The following is a 19976-nucleotide window of genomic DNA, read 5'->3' as shown; positions in this document are numbered from 1 at the left end:
TGTCTGAGCAGCTTTCTAAATTCTAACCTGCTACCCACTCCCTCCTCTCTGTCAAGTTCACCGAATACACCACTCTACTCCAGTCTCCATGCCCCTGCTCCTGGTACTGTCTTCTGCCTGGCAAACCCCAGTTTCTGGTTTATCTCTTTTTTTTGTTTTCTGAGACAGGATCTCATTTTGTCACCCAGGCTGCAGTGCAGTGGCAAAATCTCAGCCCAGTGCAGCGGCACAATCTCAGCCCAGTGCAGCCTTGACCTCCTGGGCTCAAGTGATCTCCCACATCAGCCCCAAAGTAGATGGGACTACTGGCATGCACCGCGACACCGGGTTTTTTTGTTTTGTTTTGTTTTGTTTTGTGGAGAGGAGGTTTCCCCATGTTGCCCAGGCTGGTCTTGAACTCCTGAGCTCAAGTGATCCGCCTGCCTTGGCTTCTCCAAGTGCTAGGATTACCAGTTTATCTCTTTAACACCTCCTCCACTGTGGAAAAGAGAAGAGCGGCACTGACCTCCAGGACCTGGCCTGGTGCTGTGGGCCAGGCCCTAATGTTGTTGGAAGCTGGCTGGCACCTACAGGAAGGCCATGTTGTTCTCCTGTTGGACATAAACAATCGCGCAGACCACCCACACAAGGGCACTCTGCACCACTGATGACAGGAGATGAAACGAGACCACCTCATCATTTTGTCTAAGCAGAGAAAAAAGCAAGGTCACTGTGCCACCCACGGAATACCAGACATCTCTTTCTCCCAGCTGATAGAAGTGACTGTGGCTTCTTTACATGTTACAGCTTTAGCCTTACTCCAGCCAAATCTCCTTCTAGAAAAGACAGAGCTACTAGATAGAATTTTCCCACCTCCTTTCAGTACTCAACACAGAGAAAATCCCTTGACCTTCCCCCAAATCACCCAGCCAAAGCCCAGATCCTAAAGGTCTAACACTCTCTTACTGATGTGCCCCACAGTTCCTCATGGTGTGAGTTTTCCCTCCTTGCAACAAGTAATAAACCCAGCTTGCTTAACTACAGGTGTGTTTCTGGTGGTCTTTATTGGAGGAATTCACAACTATAAAAGTAAAAAAGGATGATTACATTTCTTGGGAGAAGGCCGGGCGTGGTGGCTCATGCCTGTAATCCCAGCACTTTGAGGGGCTGAGGCAGGTGGATCACCTGAGGTCAGGAGTTCGAGACCAGCCTGACCAACATGGTGAAACCCCTTCTCTATTAAAAATACAAAAATTAGCTGGGTGTGGTGGCAGGCGCCTGTAGTCAGTCCCAGCTACTCGGGAGGCTGAGGCAGGAGAATCGCTTGAACCCGGGAGGGAGAGGTTGCAGTGAACCAACATCGCGCCACTGCACTCCAGCCTGGGCAACAACAGCCAAACTCCCTCTCAAAACAAAACAGACAAAGTTTCTTGGGGGAGGTTAAGGGAGTTTCATTCTAAGGGCTCCCATTTTCTATGTTGAGCAATAGCTGATATTATCTTGAGAATGAAAAAGGGGTGGGGTAAATCAGAAGTCTGAAGAAAGGGAAAAATGTCTGAATTAAGTATCCAGAGAAAGGGAGAGTGAGTTGATCTGAGAAACAAACTAGGATAGTCAGGTTCTGTTAAGGGCACGTTGAGGTTGGCTGACATGGTTGTGGCAGCACCAAGCCACCCTACTGTGTGACTTCTAGCACCTGTATTCAAGGCAAAAATGGATAGTTTGGTTAAACCAGTATTTTGGGTCTACTAAGACCAAAGGGCAAGGAAGATAAATGCACTGTCAACAGAATTACCGAGGGATGAAGGATGAACTCTAAGTAATCAATTAAGAGGTAACAGCAGAGGGAACATCTAAAAGACAGAGAGAACCACTGAGGTGCTAAGAAGAAATGGGCACAGCATGGGAAATAGAAAATAACTGGTCAAGCAACTTGGAAAAAGGGGTCAGGGATGGACAGTGTTGCACTCTCAACTGTGAGGCAGTGCGGCATCAGGATAAAAACACAGGGTATTGCGGTGGGAATGGGTGACAGAATCAGATAGGAAGAGTTGATCACTGCAGACCAGGTGTTCAAGAAAGTGAGTGCCCCGTGCATAGGCTTCATGTGGATGCCGAGGTCACCTAAGGTGAAGTCATGAACTGAGGTAGAGGACACTCTGGGCCAGGCACCCCAGTCTTCCATGAATGAGGTGAATGATCAGGAGAGGTGAACAACAGCAATCAGGAGGGCTCCAGCTGGGCAGGAAGGATCTCCATGGAATGAGACGGGGGACACACACAGGAGGACACAAAGCTCAAATCCCTGATCCTGAGATACACAGTGGATGAGAAGAAGGAGGAGCCATGGGAGAGGGCTTCAAGAACAGGATATCCCTGGGGAAGGGTCAGGGTGAAGGCAAAGGGAGGGAGGGAATGGCTAAGGAGAGGCTAACAAAATAGAAGCTGATGTTGATTATCAGGTGGTAATGGCAGAGGACACAGTGAAGGGTTGGTGGGATGGTTGGGTCACAGGTAAACAAAAGAGGGGAAAACAGACTCAGTGGCATAGCATGATGGACATCATAAGGAGAGCAGAGAAGGGAAGGAGAGTGGGCTACCATGAAAAGTGCTCAAGTGATACCTATTGAGTCAAATGGAATTAGTGTAAACCTAATATATCCAACCAGAAAACTTCTGATACAAGTCCAGGATCATAACGATGATAATTGTTTGATGACAATGAGGGGTGGTGATGACCGTTAACTACCAATTCTGAACACCTCCAGTATGCCAAGCACTGCTGGAAGCACTCCACATTTCACCTGCACAGCAATCCTCTGAGACAGGTAACATCCTCCTTATCCGCAGAAGGACTCTGTACCAAAGGAAGACGCAAACTAAACAGAAGTAAAAGATTTATAGGTACCCCACCCCAGAAGGCTGACTGGCTTTTTATTTTATAGCTATAACTCACTCAGGGCAGCAGGAACCACCCTAACTCATAGCTACTGTACATTCAGCAACTTTAACTAAACAATATTCAGCCTGGAGGGAAATCAAAACTAGCAATAATAATTTACTGAGGGCTTCACTTTGTGTCAGATCCTCTGCATCGATAATCTCATTTAATCCTGACACCCATAAAGGTTACCTTTATTATCACTGTTTTAAAAATGAAAAGACTAGGCTGGGTGGGGTGGCTCATGCCTGTAATCCCAGCACTTTGGGAGACCAAGGCGAGCAGATCACTTGAGGTCAGGAGTTCGAAACCAGCCAGGCCAATGTGGTGAAGCCCCGTCTCCACTAAAAATGCAAAAATTAGCTGGGCATGGTGGTGTGTGCCTGTGATCCCAGCTACTTGGGAGGTTGAGGCAGGAGAATCACTTGAACCCGGCAGGTGGAAGTTACAGTGAGCCAAGACAGCTGTGGCCAATAGCAACTGAAAGCCACAGAAGAAAAAAAGCTGAGTATAATCCACTCAAATTCACAAATTTCACAAGGGACTGCCTCTAAGACTTTAATACTTGTGTATTTATTAATTTAATCAATCACCACTTACACGGACTACATGCCAGACACTGCTCCAAGTGCTCTACTAATATTAAATATCATTTTTGTCCACACCCACCTATGATGCATTATTATACTCCCCATTTTACAGATCAGGAAACTGAGCCACAGAAAAGTTTAGTAATTTCCCCGACTTTATACTGCCAGTAAGTGGCAACGCTCAGGTTGACAGAGTCTAGCTCCAGAATCCATGCTCTGAATGTTTAGTCCCCAAGAACCTATAAAAAGTGCAAGGTTTAATCCAACACACTGGTTTTCCCCACTCTACAATCACTACGTGGCCTCAGCCTCCATCTCCCACCTTAAAAGCATTTTTTGAGTTCCTCTAACAGTTCACACTCCTCTGAACACTCTCCTACAACTTTCCTATTTTTCAAGCCTTTTCTTCTCACTTTTTTTTTTTGAGACATAGTCTTGCACTCTCACCCAGGTTGGAGTGCAATAGCGCGATCCTGGCTCACTGCAACCTCTGCCTCCCGGGTTCAAATGATTCTCCGGCCTTAGCCTCCCGAGTAGCTGGGATTACAGGAGCCCGCCACAACGCCCAGCTAATGTTTGTATTTTTAGTAAAGACGCGGTTTCACCATGTTGGCCAGGCTGGTCTCGAATTCCTGACCTCGTGATCTGCCCACCTCGGCCTCCCAAAGTGCTGGGATTACAGGCGTGAACCACCGCGCCCAAACCCTTCTCACCTTAAACATCATTGACAAAATTACAAACTCTAATGGCACTGCTGTATTTGTCAGCACTCAACACAAAAAAATCATAATTATATATTTCATAGGTAATTATTTGCTTCCTGTCTCTCTTTTCCAACTAAGCTGTGAGTTCCAGTATGTCTGACACCATGTCTGTCTTGTTCTTGGTGTATTTCTACCACTGAATTCCTACTAACCACTGCAAAGTAAAGGCCTGGCACAAAGTAAGGTCTCAAAAAATTTTGTTGAATGAAGGAATAAATGGCGGACATTCAAGCCTCAAGTTTTCTCTTTCTCTGACATGTACCTCTGCTGGCTACGCCCCCATCCCCACCACCACACCCTTAACAGTGGAGACTTAGTGTGGTACTGGCTCTGCAGAGATATTACTTGGCTCTGGGCGGGTTATTTCCCCTCGTCATCCTGAGTTTCAGGTGCACAACAGGGATCATACCAACCCCCTAAAGAATGCAACCTACAAAAGAGAGAGAACCTACACCCCTCATCCTCGTAACCCATCGAGGCTGGAGCTACTATTTGCTTCATGTCGTCTTTCCAGCAGCGTTTAGCTCCAACAAGCCCAAGGCCTCGTCTGTCTGGCTCAGGGGTCTGCTTCCATCGACGGTACCCAGGCTTGCTCCCTGCCTGGCTCACAGCAAAAGCTCAGAAACGATTCGTTAAATAAATGAAGCCCTGCTCCATGCACTTCACAGGTGGGAAGCGAGGGTCGTGCGAGGAGGGGGCTGCGTCCCTGCCAGCCTTGAGCGTATTCTTCAGATGCAGGCCCGCCTCCCACCTAGGCCTGCGCCCCAGATGCGGGCCCCGAACCCCGCGCCCGACAGGCACCTCTTGCACAGGGAAGCATCTTCGCAGGTGCCGCGCACGCCCTCGTCGTCTGCGTCGCAGCTCGAGGTGGAACAACAGGAGGTGATAGACGACTCCCTCTGCCTAGTGGCCATGGGCGTGGAGGTTCCGGGGAGCTGTGTCCGCCAGGGACATGGAAGCGGGGTCGACGGACGGCGGGGAACGGCGCGAGCCACACGCAGAAAGCAACAGAAGAGGGTAGGGCTCTACCTGGCTCAGTTGGCGCGGCTCAGTGACGCCGCCCACGCCGGCTGCCCCAGCAACCTCTCCGCTTATTGGCTCCTCTTCCGAGTCGCTCATTGAGCAATTATCCTGCCCGCTCAGCCTGCGAAGTTGCTCATTGGATAATTATTTTGGCACCGCCCACATAACCCGGAAATTTGACGATAGGAAAAAGAAACTAAACAGTAACAGAGTATCGCAATCCTTTCTGGGAAGTGTAGTCTTAGGTGCCTGGAGAAGTCGCCGGGTTTCTGCTTGCTGGTCGCGAAATTTTATAGCTATAATTAACTCAGGACGGAACAGCTAGCAGAATCCTCAGCGTTCGGGCAAAGGGCAGAGAATACAGCCAGAAGCAACATGTGTAAGTTGTTACATTCAGTCCGGGCTCAGTGTCATTCAATTTTACAAAATTTTGTTGTGTGCTGACTCTGCCAGCGACTGTGCTGAGGGCTTTGCACCCAAAATTGCCTTTGAAATGTAGTGAGGGGGGCGGGCGTAGTGGCTCACTCCTGTAATCCCAGCACTGTGGGAAGCCGAGGCGGGCGGATCACCTGAGGTCAGGAGTTCGAGACCAGCCTAGCCAACATAGTGAAACACCGTTGTTGCTAAAAGTACAAAAATTAGCCGGGCGTGGTGGCGGCCGCCTTAGTCCTGGCTACTCAGGAGGCTGAGGCAGGAGAATCGCTTGAACCCGGGAGGTGGAGGTTGCAGTAAGCCTATGTGGCGCCACTGCATTCCGTCCTGAGCGACAGAGCGAGACTCCGTCTCAAAAAAATAAATGAAAGAAAGAAAGAAAAGAAATGTAGTGAGGGAAGTAGTGTGTGGAAAAGTAATACAATAGGAAGCCATGTAGCAGTGATCATAAATGAACTAGAGCTACCAGGTAGCAGCATCAATGGCTGAATCTCAGAAACACGATGTTCAGTGAAAGAAGGAAGTCTAACAACACTTTCCTAAAGTTCAAACCAAGTAAAACTAATGTTGTTTAGAGAAACATACATATATGGTAAAATACTGTACAGAAAAGGCAAGACATGAGGGAAAAAAAAAAAGAATCAGGATATTGGTGATCTTTAGGGAGCCGGGAGGGTAGCACACAAGAGGGGGAGGGAGAGGCAGGGAAGGAGCACATAGACACATCCTCAGTTTGTCACGTGGGAGTGGGTTCACGTGTGTCTGTTTCATTATGAGGCATATTCAAGATGTTCTGGATTTATTTTGTACTAAATCGAGTACAAAATATATGTATAAATTCAAGATGTACTGGGGAAGTCGCCTGGTTTCTTGCTGGTCATGAAATTGTATAGCTATAATTAATTCAGGGCAGAACAACTAGCAGAATCCTCAGTGTTCGGGCGATGGGCAGAGAATCCAGCCAGAAGCAACACTTGTAAGTTGTATATGTATAATAATGTTTAATATACATTATAAATTAAAAATGTGTTTGTATATTCCATTTTGTTATCTGTCAGTTGTTGGAAGCAGGGAACAGATATACTTTAAGAACTTTGAATTGCACTTATTTTTTTAAAAGGAAAATAAACAACAGAAACCCAGAATACACACCTTGGAGTGAGGTCAAATATCAAATGCTAGCTCAGTATTCTAATGGAGGCACAAGATCTCATTGACAGCCACAGTAGAAATGACAACAGGGGAATGACTAAGGGTGGAGAGCTTTGCCAGGGGGAGTGCTGATGGAATGAAATACACCATTTTCTTGGAGTGGTCCTTTGCCAAAAGGATAGTACAAACTATTGCACAAGCATCGTCTCCCAGCTTAGCAGTGTCCACATTCCATGGGTGTTAGTGGATAGTAAGGTCAGGACAGTGAGACTGAGGGTGACTGGAAGAAGGCAGAGGCAGATGGGTTTATACACTTTTGTTGTTGGATGAGCCTTTGATTCAAAATAGCTGGTGATTCAGAGGAATTTGGTCATCTCAAAGTCTTCTTCCAGCTGACCTCCAGGGCCAGCTCATTCCATGTAAGTTCCTGGTTGAGGGTCTGAAAGTTTATGACAGAGTGGAGTCCGGAGATTGCAAGCTTAGCCATCTCAGGCTAAATGATACCTTAATGCAAGAGACAATGCTGGGGTAGTCTTTGAGCCATATCCTAGCCAGAGAAAGTTCACTGCCAACTAGACTGCATCTTTTGACAAAGTCAAGAGAAGAGTCCTGGAAGTGTAAAAGCTCTTGGACATTAATATTGTAGGCCAAAAGTTAGGCATTCACCATGGAATCTCTCCCCAAAAGGCTACAATGGACAATTGTTGCTTTGGCTCTCCAGTATCTCTTTCTTCTATAAAAAAAATAGCTAGAGTGGACTGGGCGTGGTGGCTCACGCCTGTAATCCCAGCACTTTGGGAGGCCGAGGCGGGTGGATCACGAGGTCAGGAGTTCAAGACCAGCCTGGCCAACATGGTGAAACTCCATCTCTACTAAAAACACAAAAAATGGCTGGGCATGGTGGTGCGTGCCTGTAGTCCCAGCTACTTGGGAGGCTGTGAGGCAAAAGAATCGCTTGAACCCAGGAGGCAGAGGTTGCAGTGAGCCGAGATCGTGCCACTGCACTCCAACCTGGGTGACAAGAGCGAAAGTCTGTCTCGAAAAAAAAAAAAAGAAAAAGAAAAAAAAGCAAGGCTCCTTGCCTGACTCTAGGGGTGGAAACTTGCCAAGGTCTGGCCAATTGGCACCCAAAATCACCTTGCCATGCTTCAGAGGGTGGTGGGGATTGGGGGAAGGGCTAACCAGGTTGTTCCAATCAGAATGAATCCCAGGAGTTGAATGGAAGTTGCTCAGTTTATTAGCAGAGCTCTCTTTTTTGCCACACTTGAACCTGGGAGGTGCCATCAGGTGTGGCCTGTGTGTCCGCCACGTGGTCTCTGAGGCTCCCACCTGGGGGCAGCAGCAACACAACATCCTAACCGGTGGGTGCTTGAGTTCCACTCACTGATGTTCGGGTTAGAACTTTTTGGTCACTGCGTCTAGCCTTGTGACCATCACTAGCTGCTTGGGACAGCCATAGAGACACTGTTAGGAAAGTGTGCCGCCAGCCCAGTCCTGGAAACAATCCTTTGCGTTGTTTGTGGCAAGGAAGGAGACCATCACCCATCACCCCAGGAAGATTTAGGAATGGCTCCCTGCCTGTGTCCTAACAGTAATTGTTCAAGCAAGGGTAGTGATGTTTCCTGTGGCACTGTTGCCCTGCTGCTGCTCTCTGTTCTCCTGACCCCTAAGAAATGCACATCCCTGGCAGTCAGTGGCCTAGTCCCTGATGATGCAAAAAATAAAATGGACAGGGAATGGCATTTGTTGTTCAACTTCTCTCCTGATGGAAAACTCCAAACTGACAACCCTGGGCTTTGTTTCGCAGTGTTGCTTGCATTCGGTCAAGGGGCTCAATGGCCCCAGCTGGACCCTAAACAAAATGTACTTACCGGGAGTGGACCCCAGCACTGGGGAGATTGCCTGGCACTCCCGTGGGGAGGAGGATGGCCACCCACGGGGCAGGCTGCTGGTCTCCCTTTCCCCATAACTTCCCCGAAGATCCACACCACGAGTGATCTGATGGAGATGAAAACCACGTGACTTGGAATTTGGAAGAGTGGAGGGGACCCTTAAAATACATGGGAATCCCACTAAATTTCAATGTGGTAAATATTTGACTATTATAGTTTTGGCTAATATGTTCTGCCTGTTTCAAGGACCTCTCAGCCACCATCTGCCAGAGGGCAGGTGGATGGCGTCGCTGAACCTGAGGTACCAAGGGCTGGGGTAAAGTCACGCAGAGGCCACTTTGCTCTGCGCCCTGGTCGTCGCGATCTTTGCCAGATCGGGCTCGTCTGGGCTCGGCTCCGATCGGTCCAGCTCGGCTCGGCTCGGCTGGCCTCGGCCCCGAACGGTCGGCCCAGAGGGCGGGTGGACGGCGCGCCGGAAGTGACGCGAGAGAGCGAGGTCAATGGCCCGGGTAGCTACAGCAGGCGTCGTCGTCGCCGCCGCCGGTCACCTCAGCTATGAAGCCATGTAGGAGCCGTCTGGGTGTAGCCCTGCCTGCCAGGCGGCGCCCCACGGGCTGCCGCCGCCGCTGCCGTGAAGAAGCAGTTCAACCTCATTAGCAGGTGGCCGACCTGACTATGGGCGGGTCGGCTCCGGACCGGACCACAGCCCAGCCCGAGGCCAGCGGGACGCCAGCTGCCGCTCAATCGCCCCCTGGTCCTTGGCGACCAGCTGGGACGGGCCGCTACCTCCTCTGTAGCAACCCCTCGGGTGCCCCCTGCCCATTGTCCCTACCCCGGCGAGCATTGCCCTGCGAGGACTACACCCGATCCTTCTCCTCTCTTCCGGAGGACACAGCCAGCCTGGGACCGCTGCCCTGTGCTAAAACTCCGATGACTTCTGTCCCTAACGCTGTGCCGAGCGCTGTGCTGTGGGGGGCAGCATTGTCAGACTTTCCGGGTTGACCCGCTGTTGGGAGTCCTTTAAGTGCATGGTAGCAAGAAATAAAGGGATATATGAAAGCCAGTCGGATTTGCTTAGTGAATTTCAGAACGCCTGCGAGGGAATTCGGAGGTGGTGCAGTCTCAAAAACCAGGATTCCTAGAAACTTGACTGCTGCTGCAAGTTCTTGACATTTAGAAATTTAGAATTGGGAGACACCTTGTGCCAGTTTAAAAAGTCTTCTTCCTCTTGGATTTGGAGACAGCTGCTTCTCCATGTTCCTTTGGTACTGCTTGAATGCTTGAAAAGAAACACAGGCAAACAAAAATAATTTGTATACGGAAGATGTGTGCTTATGGAGGGATACCTAATGCACTGAACAAAACCTAGCTGTCATTAGATGGAGGGAGGTAACAAAAGCTACCCAGAGATGAAAAATCTGAGCAGAGACTTTGTCTTTCGTCTTTAAACACTGCTTTCAAATACTACTTGTATTGATTAGGTCTCTTGGCCATAAAGAAAACCTAAAACTTCCTCAAGCAAAGATAGGAATTAGTTGTCTCCTAAGTAATCACAAGAGTCCAAGAGTAGTGTGGCTGCAGATTTGGCCACATCCAGGGGTTTCACTCTTTGGGCAGGTCCAAAGAGAGACAGTCCACTGGGAGAGTCCCCAGTCTTGCAAGTTCCAGAGGGAAAGAAAACTCTTCTCCCAGTCACTGTGACAGAGTCCTAGGGTCAGCTCTGAATTATTCTGGGTCCTATACCTTTCCCCAGAAATGGACTTGAGTCAGCACCACTCAAGCCATATGGACTGAGGTGGAGGAGTGCTGGTTCCCTAAGGTAAACTGGGGCACTGTCACCAGCAGGCGGGGAGAATGGATGGTAATCAGGCGAGCAATAAAGGTCATGGTGTGCCTTTCGTAGTCCTGCTGAAAAAAGGTAAGTTACTGTTTTCTTTTTTTTAAGACAGAGTCTCGCTCTGTCGCCCAGGCTAGAGTGCAGTGGCGTAATCTCAGCTTACTGCAGCCTCCACCTCCCGGGTTCAAGCAATTCTGCTGCCTCACCCTCCCAAGTAGCTGGGACTACAGGCGTGGTGTGCACCACCAAGCCCGACTGGTTTTTGTATTTTTAGTAGAGGCGGGGTTTCACCATGTTGGCCAGGATGGTCTTGATCTCCTGACCTCATGATCTGCCCACCTTGGCCTCCCAAAGTGCTGGGATTACAGGCATGAGCGACTGCGCCCGGCCTAAAAGATAAGTTACTGTTTCTTAAAAACCCTTAGATGCAGATAATCCAGTGGATACAGTTGGTATTTTGGGAGAAGTGATAACCCAAATAGGGAGAAAAGAATACACTGGGATGAGGAGCTTGAAGGTATGAGGAGAAAGTGTGAAACAGAAGGAATTTGAGGAACATAACTAAGAGAGCATAGTGCCTAGGCTCTGGTGGGGAGTGTGTCATGCGGTGTTGATTTCTTCAGTGATCGAAGTTTCCTCTGGAGGTCCAACTGCTTTTCCAGATAGTTGTTTTTAGAAAGCCAAGGATGCAAACGCAAATTCCTAGAGGGCCAGGCTAGTAAAATCAGTGACTTGGGCCAGATGAGGATCTCACGGGACCTGGAGGACCAGGACCTAGCAAAGTGGCTCTAGGCCCAGTGTGGTCCACCTTTGTAATTTTCAAGAAGGGCCTGAAATCTGCATTAAGCAACTACCCTTACACTCCATGGAACTAAACAAAATATGTGGGTCACCAGTTGGCAACTGCTTGTCTGGAAGTACTCAGAAATTAACAGTTTTTGTTATTTTATTTTTCCCTGTAATGTACCCTGATATTACTACATTTTCAGCATTTTCAGTTATTTGCATTTGTTGAAGAGCAGCTCATCATTCCCTTTACTGAAATCTTTTTCTTTTTTGAGACAGAGTCTCGCTCTGTCACCCAGGCTGGAGTGCAGTGGTGCCATCTCAGCCCACTGCAACCTCTACCGCCCAGGTTCAAATGATTCTCCTGCCTCAGCCTCCCAAGTAGCTGGCACTACAGGCACCCGCCACAACGCCTGGCTAGTTTTTGTATTTTTATTAGAGACAAGGTTTCACCATGTTTGCCAGGCTGGTCTCGAACTCCTGGCCTCAAGTGATCCGCCCACCTCGGCCTCACAAAGTGCTGGAATTATAGGCGTGAGCCACTGCACCCAGCCCCTTAACTGAAATCTTTAAAAGGTCTAATAGTAATACTCATCAACATTTCTATGGTGGTTTGGTTTACAAAGTGCTGTGCTAAACCTCCTGGCTTGGTTCTCGCCTACTGACAATGATCACTTCTTTCTTAGAAAGAAGAAAACGTAACTTGCCAAATGACACAGCTACTAAGTGGCTGAGGCGAGACTTGAATCGGGTTTTTTTTTTTTTGGAGATGGAGTCTGTCGCCCAGGCTGGAGTGCAGTGGTGAGATCTTGGCTCACTGCAGGCTCTGCGTGCAAGGTTGCATTCTCCTGCCTCAGCCTCCCGAGTAGCTGGCACTATAGGCGCCCACCACCACACCCGGCTAATTTTTTGTATTTTTAGTAGAGACGGGGTTTAACTGTGTCAGCCAGGATGGTCTTGATCTCCTGACCTTGTGATCCGCCCGCCTTGGCCTCCAAAAGTGCTAGGATTATAAGCGTGAGCCACCGCACCCGGTTGTATCAGTGCTTCTAAATGGTGGATCTCATGTCATTTTGAGTACAGGAACTGGGCTGCCTCTTCACCAGGGAAGGATGAATGTTTATTAAACATCTGTGCTGATGAAGGTGCATGGCTAGGTACTTTGCATACATTTATCTCACTCCTTTCTCACAACAAGCCTCAGACGTTATGTTATTTATTCCTGATTTAACAGAGGATGCCAGAGATTAAAGGGGTCATCGAGCTAGTAAATGACAGAGCTATGGACCCAAACCCAGGTTTCTGATTCTGAAACAGCTGTAAATTCTCATTACAGAAATCTAATGACCTTCTCCAGGAGTTGAGGACTCACTACCTCGCTGAATTCTCAGAGTCAAAATGCGTCTTTACCTGCTGATCCCGGAACAGTCCCCTGCTGTTGCATTGAATGAATCTCATCTCACTTCCTCGAGTCAGCCCTGCCTGTATTTAATGATCACAAACCTTATCCTTACGTTGCCAGCAGTAACATTCTGCATCCCTCACCCACTCCACTGTGTCCTTTTCCTCCCACTGATCTTCACTATGCCTTTTCTAGGGGAACTCTGAACAGTATTTCTGAGAAGGGGTAGGTAATGTGTGCTTTGCTTCAGTCTGAGTGGATTCCATCAACCTCTGCATAGAGCAGGGGTGGAAAGAAATCCCGTGTCATTGCAGCTTCTTTTCAATCTAAGCTTTCATGGCCTTATTATGTAGTTTACATGTTTCTGTCAGACAACAGGATGTTTTGCCTATATCATTCTATTTCCCTTTCTCAGATGTTGGAGATGCCATAGTAATTAATGAAGTACAAATCCATTTTAAAATATCTTACTCCTGGCCAGGCGCAGTGGCTCACTTCTGTAATCCCAGCACTTTGGGAGGCAGAGGCGAGCAGACCACTTGAGGTCAGGAGTTTGAGACTAGCCTGGCCAACATGGTAAAACCCTGTCTCTACTAAAAATACGAAAATGAGCCGGTGTGGTGGCAGGCGCCTGTAGTCCCAGCTCCTCCGGAGGCTGAGGCAGAAGAATCGCTTGAACCCAGGAGGCAGAGGTTGCAGTGAGCCAAGATCTCGCCACTGCGCTCCAGCCTGGGTGACAGAGTGAGACTCCGACTCAAAAAAATCATACTCCTTTCTGCTTGGTGTATGTGTCTTTCCTTAAAGTTAGATATTAAAAGTACAATAGAGCCACAGTCTCTTATTTGGAAGTTTTGGGGTCAGATAACTTTCAGAATTCAGATTGTTTCAGATTTTTCTAAAAGTAATAATGCACATATGATGTGGTTATATAATGCTGTGGGCTCTGGGACAACACCTGATAGTCAAACATATTATTGTTACTATAGCAAAATGTATGAATATTTTCACACTTCATGGATGCGTAAAGATTATACATAGCTTCGTGTCAACTCAGGTCAACTTTTGTTGCCAAATAAGTTACAAAAAAACTTATTTTGTAGAGCTTTTTGGATTTCAAAATGGTAGATAGGGATTGTGGACCTGTCTTAGTATAAGTACCTATTGAGAGTCTGTGAAATTTTTTTACTTTAAAGAATATTTTCCATATTCCAAAAGGTTGGAAACCACAGTTATATTGTATAAGCAGGGGTCACAAACTCAAGTGCAAAGGCCAGTAAAATAAATAAGTGGGAGGCGGGTATAGGACAGTAGGGAATGGGGGGACTGTACGTGTTCATTCAAAGGGGAACATGGCCACTTATTGCCATGGGGAATGTGGGAGTAGTGAAGCCTCATCTTCCATTTTTAATGATACTCCAGAATGCTGAATTCCATGTGAAGTTTCTTGATATTTAAATATTGGCAACCAAAAAGAAAAAAGAAACCCACTGTATTAGCCAAATAAAACATATCTGCAGGTTTTATCTGGCTGCAGCCTGCCTGCTTTACTTCTGGTTTGCAGATTAATGCCGATGGTATGAAAAGTTGTCAGTGTTGTTGATAATTAATTACTTCTTTAGATGTGGATGGATACATATGTTTTGTAATTATTCATTACGCCCCATATATATGCTATATGGTTTTTGTGTATAAAATATTTCATAATAAAAAAACCTAGACAGGCCAAGGTGGGTGGATCACCTGAGGTCGGGAGTTTGAGACCAGCCTGACCAATATGGAGAAACCCCATTTCTACTAAAAATACAAAAAATTAGCAGGGCGTGGTGGCACATGCTTGTAATCCCAGCTACTCGGGAGGCTGAGGCAGGAGAATCACTTGAACCTGGGAGGCAGAGGTTGCAGTGAGCCGAGATCGCGCCATTGCACTCCAGCCTGGGCAACAAGAGCGAAACTCCATCTCAAAAAAACAAAAAACAAACAAAACCTAGACAACTTGATAGTCACTTTATTTTAGACCTGCCTCATTTTCTGGCCAGTGGGAAGTTTCCTTCTTATCTACAAATTTGAAACTTTAAATTTTTTTATCTTGGAAAAGGAAATGAAAGCCCCACTTTAAAAATAGGAGCCCTCCTTAAAAGTAGTTTAGTGGCCAGGCACTGTGGCTCATGCCTGTAATCCTAGCACGCTGGGAGGCCAAGATGGGAGGATCGCTTGAGGCCAGGAGTTTGAGACTAGCCTGGTCAATATAGCGAGACCCCACCTCTCTCTATAGATAGATAGATGATAGATAGATAGATAGATAGATAGATAGATAGATAGATAGATATAGATATAGTAAAAGTAGGAGTTTAAAAAGTTTAGATTGTAGCTGGGTGCGGTGGCTCACACCTGTAATCCCAGCACTTTGGGAGGCCGAGGCGGGCAGATCACGAGGTCAGGAGATCAAGATCATCCTGGCTAACACGGTGAAACCCCGTCTCTACTAAAAAAAATGCAAAAAAAAAAAATTGACCAGGCGTGGTGGCAGGCGCTTGTAGTTCCAGCTGCTGGGGAGGCTGAGTCAGGAGAATGGCATGAACCCGGGAGGCGGAGCGTGCAGTGAGCCAAGATCGTGCCACTGTACTCCAGCCTGGGTGACAGAGCAAGACTCCATCTCAAAAAAATAAAAATAAAAAAAAAGGTTAGATTGTAATGTTTCTACCTTTCCAGGGCCATAGTGATCTGAAGTAACATTAGGTATCTGTCTTTATATTGGGAAAGAAAGATGTCCTTCGTCTCCTCTGAGATCTTTTCCCTGGGTTATCTCAGCTCCAAAACTGTCACCTCATGACTGATGACTGTTTTATGCTTCCAGTGCTGGCATCTCTTCATCCCTAGAGTGATGCTGCCATCTCCATCTTGAATGTCTCTGCTGACATGGCCTGCTAAACTTGAACTCATAGGCGGGAAAATCGCTTGAGCACAGGAGTTCAAAACCAGCCTGAGCAACATAGGGAGATTTCATCTCCATTCTTTCATTTTATTATAAAAAATTTTCAAAATAAAATGAAATTGAACCCATGAACTTCATCCTCAAATTGGCTTCGTTTCCTCTGTCCCCTAGTCCATATATGAGTCACCAAACTTTGGCCTGCAGGGTAAATCTAGCCCATTGCATGTTTTATGCAAAAGGTTTATTGGAACACAGCCACACACTACAGCAACAGGGCTGCCTAGTTGGAATAGTGATCTATACAACTCACAAGTTCTATAGTATTTACTCTCTGGCCCTTAATAAGAAGTATTCTGACCCCTGCCCTAGGGTATTGAATGCCCTCATGTTACTCACCATACACTTGGCAGTCCCGCTGTTTCTCCTCTTTTTTTTTTTTTCTTTTTTTTTTCAAATTTTTTGAGACAGAGTCTTGCTCTGTTTCCAGGCTGGAGTGCAGTGGTGCGATCTTGGCTCACTGCAACCTCCACCTCCTGGGTTCAAGCAATTGTCCTGCCTCAGCCTCCCAAGTAGCTGGGATTACAGGCGCATGCCACCACACCCAGCTAATTTTTGTATTTTTAGTAGAGACAGGGTTTCACCATGTTGGCCAGGATGCTTTAGATCTGTTGACCTCATGATCCGCCCGCCTTGGCCTCCCAAAGTGCTGGGATTATAGGCATGAGCCACTGTGCCCAGCCTCTCCTCTGTCTTCTATACCCTGGCTATTACTGTGATCTGGCAGTGCTGCCTCCTTGGTTATCTTTTGACTCAGTCTCTCCTTCTCTGGCTGTCCTTCCTGTTACCTTCATCAAGTGCTCATTGTTTCTCACCTGCACTCATAATTGTCATCCAACTGGCTTTTCTGGTTTGAGCTGGATTTATCCTTTTCGTCATCTAGCTGTCACTTCTGTCTGATGTGGTAGTCACCATTGTTATGATTATATCTGTTCTATCCTAAATTATTTTTTTCCAATGAATTCTGTAGACTTTAGAATTCCTACATTTATAGGAAATTAATATTTATTTTTGACAGTAATTCCAAATTTCCTGAGATGATAATGCTGTCATTTAATTTATTCTCCAGAAAGTGATGCTGCACTATAATGCATGTCATTATACACAACATGATAAGTATCGCCTTTTGCCACTACCTTAGTTGCTTACGTATGTTTTAAAAATTTGCTAGCTATTTAAATTTTTTTCATTAAGGTGGAAATGAATGTGTCCTTATATTTGTATTTCTTTATATGAGTTTTCTGTATGTGTCATTTTTTTTAATTGTTATGGAATTGTCTAGTTATGAATTTAATTATTCAATTACCAATTCCAGTCAACAAATGTCTATTAAGAACCTGTCAGTAAATTTTCAGGCCTGGCACGGTGGCACACCTATAATCCCCCAGCACTTTGGGAGGCTGAGGCGGGCGGTTCACTTGAGGCCAGGAGTTCAAGACCAGCCTGGGCAACATGGTGAAACCTTGTCTCTACTAAAAATACAAAAATTTATCAGGCATAGTGGCGTATGCCTGTAGTCTCAGCTACTTGAAAGGCTAAGGCACGAGAATCGCTTAAACCCAGGAGTTGGAGGTTGCAGTGACCCAAGATCATGCCACTGCACTCCAGGTTGGGTGACAGAGAATCTGTCTCAAAAAAATGAGAAAAAAAAAAAAAAGAAAGAAAGTGTCAGATGTGGCTGAGGGGAGACCAGTCTGTAGGTCACCAGTAAAGAGTAAGGATAAAAAGGCAAGGCCTCGAATATCCTGTTAAAGTTGGACTCCAGGCAGTGGGAACTTAATATAATTTTAAGCAGGGAAGTAACATTATCAGATTTTCATCCAAGGAAGTGGACCCTCACAGCAATGTGAACGGACTCAAGGTGGGGCCAGTGGTGGAACCAGCAAGATCAGCAGGGAGTCAGCTGTACCAGTTGGTACAGGGGACAGGAAGGAATGGACCACTGCCATGGGAACAGGAGAAAAAAGGAAAGAATTAGAAAATATCTGTTCGTTCATTGGATATGCAGTGGATGAGAGAGAGAGATCAATCATGATTCTGAGGGCTCATCCTTGGGTGATAAGGATATAATGGAATATATTGAGTTTCTTTTTAGACATGTTGATTTTGAGAAGCCCATGGACATCCTGAGAAGTATCCAGCAAACAATTAGATAAACCAGTGTGGAATCAGGAGAAGGATGAGGTTAGACATAGACATTCAGAAGTCATTGGCATACCAGTGAAAGTTGAATCATGGGAGTGGATAAGTTTGTCCTGAGACTGCAAGCAGAGTAAGAAGATCCTGTTAGCTGATGATGGTACCTTGGAGAATATTCACATAAGTGTCAGAATGGCCGGGCGCGGTGGCTCACGCCTGTAATCCCAACACTTCGGGAAGCCAAGGCAGGCAGATCACCTGAGGTCAGGAGTTCCAGACCAGCCTGGCCAACATGGTGAAACCCCATCTCTATTAAAAATACAAAAAATTAGCCGGGCGTGGTAGTGGGCGCCTGTAGTCCCAGCTACCCAGGAGGTTGAGGCAGGAGAATCGCTTGAACCTGGGAGGCAGAGGTTGCAGTGAGCCAAGATTGCGCCACTGTACTCCAGTGTGGGCAATAAGAGCAAAACTCCATCTCCAAAAAAAAAAAGTGTCAGAACAATAAGCCAAAGAGACTTATAAAGAAGGTTCTAACATTAGGAGGGGAATCTGGGGAGAGTGGTATCATTAAAAATGAAGAATGCAGAGAAAATGTAAAGAATGAAGATGTGGTGTTTCATATTTATCAGGCACTACGGAAAGGTTAAGTGAACAAAGAGTATGCATTGGATTTAACAGAAAATAGCTGGGGCATGAGTGAGACAAGATTTTGTAGAGCTTTCAAAAACAAGTCAATGAACAAGATGGTGATCTTTCAGAGGCTTGGCTGTGAAAGGTAGACAGATAAAGTGGTTGGTTGCTGGAGGAGCAGAAAGGAGAATGTGATGTGCGAGGAAAAATGGGCATACTTGTGTGCTTAGGGATAGAGACAGATGAAAGACAAAGCAGAATGGGAGATCAGTAGAATGAGGTCTTTAAAGAAGTCTGAATGAGTAATGCCCAGGGGACTGTTAGCCTTCAACTGCAAAGCTGGATCCCTTTTCCTCTGAGCAAAAGGGAAGGAGTAGAGATGAATAAAGAAAGGATAGTGAGATATAGGCAGGGGGCATGGGGGTCTTGACTGCTGGTCTTTAATGTCTGCGAGAGGGTAGAAGGCATGATCATGCCTGAGGAAAGTGATAAAGATTTGGAGGGGCCCTTAAGGAAATTGATCTCAAGGGAGCTGACCACAGACATTTGATAGCATTTGGGGCACAAACTGCTTGAAGGCTGATGAATCGGAGCTGTTGAAATGAATTGGAGGATATCTATAGGACGAAATTCCACTTTTAAAAGGAATAAAATGGAGTCATTCACATTTTAAGAGATCTCCAAAGTGTAGTGATTTTTTTTTAGAAAGCATATCAGAGAATAATATACTATCATTAATACAGACATGCACATATTTTTAAAAGATCTGGAAAAATACAGATTAATAATAGTTTTCTGGGAAATGGAAAAGAGTAGGACATAGCCAAAAAACAGAACTTTTACTTTTTTTTTTCTTTGTTTCTTGAGACAGGCTGTCACCGTGTTGCCCAGGCTGGATTGCAGTGTTGTGATCACGGCTCATGGCAACCCAGACCTCCCAGGCTCATTTGACCTTCCCACCTCAGCCTCCTGAGTAGCTGGGACTACAGGTGCCCACCAGCACACCTAGCTAATTTTTCTATTTTTTTTTTTAATTGGAAACAGGGTTTCTCCAAGTTGCACAGGTTGTTCTTGAAATCCTGAGCTCAAGCTATCCATCCTCCTCAGCCTCCCAAAGTGCTGGAATTACAGGTGTGAGTCACTTCATGCTGAACTTTAAATTTTTTAATTTTTATGCAACTTATACTTTTCTGCCATTCATCTATTTTTCTTATATACCAACTATACACTCGTGTATTTTACAATATTTGATCCTTAACACACGTGAATATTTTAATTACCCAAGGCATACAAAAATACCTGCTCCTTATAAAAAACTGAAAGCATTATAAAACTACTTCAACTATCCCTCAAACACAACCTCAGTCTGGCCAACACCCAGCCTCACAAGAAGCAACCATAGTGTGAACTTGTGTGAATA

General features: G+C 46.3%; 1 protein-coding gene and 1 long non-coding RNA gene across 4 annotated transcripts in view; one reads left to right on the top strand and one right to left on the bottom strand.

The window, feature by feature from the left end:
• LCMT1 (leucine carboxyl methyltransferase 1) overlaps nt 1-5374 on the bottom strand; it is a 65720-nt gene extending 60346 nt beyond the window's left edge. Inside the window, exon 1 of one of the 3 annotated variants that reach the window (XM_054452865.2) lies at nt 5076-5374. In XM_054452865.2, coding sequence (XP_054308840.1) covers nt 5076-5188 — 113 coding nt within the window. In that variant the 5' untranslated portion in view covers nt 5189-5374. The remainder of the gene's footprint in view (nt 1-5075) is intronic. The other 2 variants (XM_063654695.1, XM_063654696.1) reach the window with 2 other exon arrangements.
• Nucleotides 5375-5548: 174 nt separating this feature from the next.
• LOC134738565 (uncharacterized) lies at nt 5549-14319 on the top strand. The gene is made up of 2 exons (XR_010124369.1): nt 5549-5676; nt 12733-14319. It is a non-coding gene; the product is annotated as an uncharacterized LOC134738565 (long non-coding RNA).
• The last annotated feature ends 5657 nt before the right edge of the window (nt 14320-19976 follow it).

This window comes from Pongo pygmaeus, chromosome 18 (assembly GCF_028885625.2).
Source record: "Pongo pygmaeus isolate AG05252 chromosome 18, NHGRI_mPonPyg2-v2.0_pri, whole genome shotgun sequence".
NCBI lineage: Eukaryota > Metazoa > Chordata > Mammalia > Primates > Hominidae > Pongo > Pongo pygmaeus.
This window is presented reverse-complemented; position numbering and strand designations above follow the sequence as displayed.